Source organism: Tigriopus californicus, chromosome 6 (genome assembly GCF_007210705.1).
Source record: "Tigriopus californicus strain San Diego chromosome 6, Tcal_SD_v2.1, whole genome shotgun sequence".
Lineage (NCBI taxonomy): Eukaryota > Metazoa > Arthropoda > Copepoda > Harpacticoida > Harpacticidae > Tigriopus > Tigriopus californicus.
Window position 1 is genome coordinate 5,105,420 of NC_081445.1, and position 3,093 is coordinate 5,108,512.

The 3,093-nt window shown below is 39.2% G+C and overlaps 1 protein-coding gene across 1 annotated transcript in view; it reads right to left on the minus strand.

The window, feature by feature from the left end:
• Window positions 1–263: 263 nt before the first annotated feature.
• LOC131882819 (uncharacterized) overlaps window positions 264–3,093 on the minus strand; it is a gene marked incomplete at its 3' end in the record, with an annotated part of 15,065 nt that continues 12,235 nt past the window's right edge. Inside the window, 1 exon segment of the mRNA XM_059230089.1 lies at window positions 264–458. Within this exon segment, the coding sequence (XP_059086072.1) occupies window positions 264–458 (195 nt within the window).

Genomic DNA, 3,093 nt, shown 5'->3' on the forward strand with positions numbered 1-3,093 from the left:
GCCATCTAATGAAAGCGATCGAGGTGAGACCGTTCTAAACTAAAGGGGGTACAAACAACGAATGAGATATTTTGCGTGTTTTCAGGGATAAATTCAATAATTTTCATTTGGATAAATTTGCAGCAAATAAATTTGGATCCACTAGGCAAAAAAAAAATCTTAAAAGAGATTCATTCTACTGTACAGCTTGCCAGACGTTACTTTGCATCTTGCGTTTTCTTGTTTCGTTTCAAGTGTGCACTGTTTGATGCTTTATCCACAACGTGAAAGTTTTTTCGAATGATTTGGGTTGGGCTCGAAACCGACCGAGCATATCACAGAAAGGTCTCGAGGATTGCCAAAAGCTTCATTGAAGACCTTATGAACCAACGCATCTGGATAGAGATCAGGCTCAAAGAGCTTTCTGACTTGAATGCCAACATTTGAGCCCACGTCGAGGTACACGTAGCGACATCCATCTGAAAGCATATTTCAAGGTGTTTGAAAGGTGATGCTAATGATATGCCAATTTATTGGTCATCAAAATATTTATGACTTTATATGTCATAACCCTTTGGATAGACTCCGTGGAATGCTCTGTTACTGGGAGAGACTAAAACAGTTGGGACTGTACACTGTTCAGAGAAGGTACGAAAGGTATCTGATACTGTACGTCTTCAAAAGCATCCATGAGCTTTGTCCCAACCCAGGATTTAGGGTCAGTTCTAATAGAACGTAGAGGATTAATGTGCGTTTTGATATCACCTTCAAGCCCTTGATAATCCAGGCTAGTTAAAACAATGAAGTTCAACTCTCTTCTTTCTCGGGCTCCTTCATTGTTCAATTTGCTCCCTTCAAATATTCGTAGGGCGTATGTAGGCGTTGATCCAGTAGCAGGATTTAAGTCAGACCTGGGCATCTGATCAATCCTACATTCAAGGGCTAGCCTGATCTACCTTCTCTAATTCGTTGGTGTATCAGATATTATATGAATTTAAAGGTAAATGATTTCATATTGAACTGTTGGAGATCCCATCCCCGGCAGCGGTAAAGAGAAAGATTGCAAAAAAAGAATAGGGTGGAGACGTAGTGCAGGATTTAGCTCAGTTTCTTAGCATAAGAGGGTCCTCAGTTTGATACTCTTCCCCGACCTTGACCTTTTTCAAAGAAACTTTTAGATGCTGACCACATCCACTGACGGAGAACCAATCTGATACGGACTGTGACACTGACTATTGGAACCAAGTGGACGATGTGATGATCGACCGAGTCTATAACCCCTTCGAACCTAGTAATCAAAAATAATAAAAAAATCGAAACATATTGCTAATCTGGACTTAGGTTTATCGAGCAGGTTTCAAGTTTGGGCTGATACTCAATATTGAAGACTCATATCTGGATTCAAACGAGCACTTATTCGTGTGGCTGATTAATCCCTCAAAAAAATCGCGCTCTGGAATAACGGCATTGTTACCAGAAAGTAATTGCGACAAGAAATTGAGTTTTGCTATAAGTGCTGGGATTCTGTCAAGATCCTCTCTTTCAGACACGGGAAGCAGGTTTCAATGCTTTTTCTATTATTTGCAATGGTTGCTCATTTGGGTGTTCAACCTGGTGGTCCGGAATGGGGTTCGACTTTGGGGTCTGTGAGAGTGGTAGGTATGAAAAGCTTTTGTTTGCTTTTGTTCACCTGCACTGCCTTCATTTTAACATAATCTTTTTTCTCAGGGTACTGTTCTTCACAATGAGATACCCCCGCGTGGTTTCGTGCACATTAATTTTGAATTGCAACCGGGTAGAATATTCACTTTTACATTCTTCCAAAAAAATCGAGGCCAAAATGCAGCTTAATATGTCTTTTCACGCGGTTACAATATAATCAAGACTTGTTGAGACACTTGGTGACCATCTGAAAATCTTACAACATGAAATTTCATTGTTAGAAATATATCCTCTTCCACAAACATTATCCATCTGACATATAAGTACTTGATTTCATTAGGTGAAACATTCATGTCCGTTAAATCCCCATCAAAGTGACTCTTTGGTGTTGTTGCATGCCAAACTCTCGTAGATCTGTCATGCTCTGGTCTAACCAAAATCTGATGTGCGTACTTGTACTGAGTGAGATTTAAGAAAAAGTGAATATAGTGGATTCTGAATGTGGATAAAAGTGACACAAGAAATCCTCTAACTTAATTCATACATCATCATAATTACACACGCCCCAGGAGCTATTAAATTCCCAGAAAATAAATTATAAACAAATTTTGCCATCATACTTTTATATAGGAGACAAAATGTATTCCCCTAGCATGTTCCGTAAGTTAATTTCGTGATCGGTTAAAGCATTTAAATATACCCAAAGTTGAAAGAAATATTCATGGTGTCTCAGTTTCTTCCACAATTGCGTTTTGTTTTGGAAAGGCAGGATTGCTAATTCAGCTCTCACAAATAGAATCAAGAATATGGATGCATTACATTCTAAATGTATGTAATTGTAACGACCAAAAAACTAAAAGAATTACTCGTTATTGTTAATGTCGAGTTAATGTCTAATACTGATTTTCCATCATGAGTTTAGCGACATGGTTTCAAACCTTCAACCATCATTATCCCATGCGGTCTTGACATACATTGTCAAAGGATTCACGACTCCCATGTGGCCTATGTTATAATTGTTCACAAAAATTGCTGCGCTTTGCCAAGCTTGACTTTGGCCCCATATCTATAGGCAGGTTGATCCTGATCAAGGCATTTTCAAGAGCTCTGGTGTGAAGAGGACCTTCATTCTTGCCATCTCTCCTGTGAAGGAAACGTACTAGCAGGTCAAACTCTTGTTGTCCAAAATCGACCTTGATGTGGAGAAAGAGTTGGAGGAAATATTTGCCCAGGATCTCCTATACCTGAACATTGTTTGTGGATTGGGCAATCACAAAAGCACATTCCCTTGCTTATATTGTCTATGGGTTAATGGAAAATAGAACGAATTGCCGCATGAAGAACGAACTTTGGGCCGATTTAATAGCAAATACGAAGGCTTTTTCTCAACCCGTGGAGGCAAACCCAAGGATTTCGAACCCATTTAAAGGTAAACCATTGATTGGTCAGCAC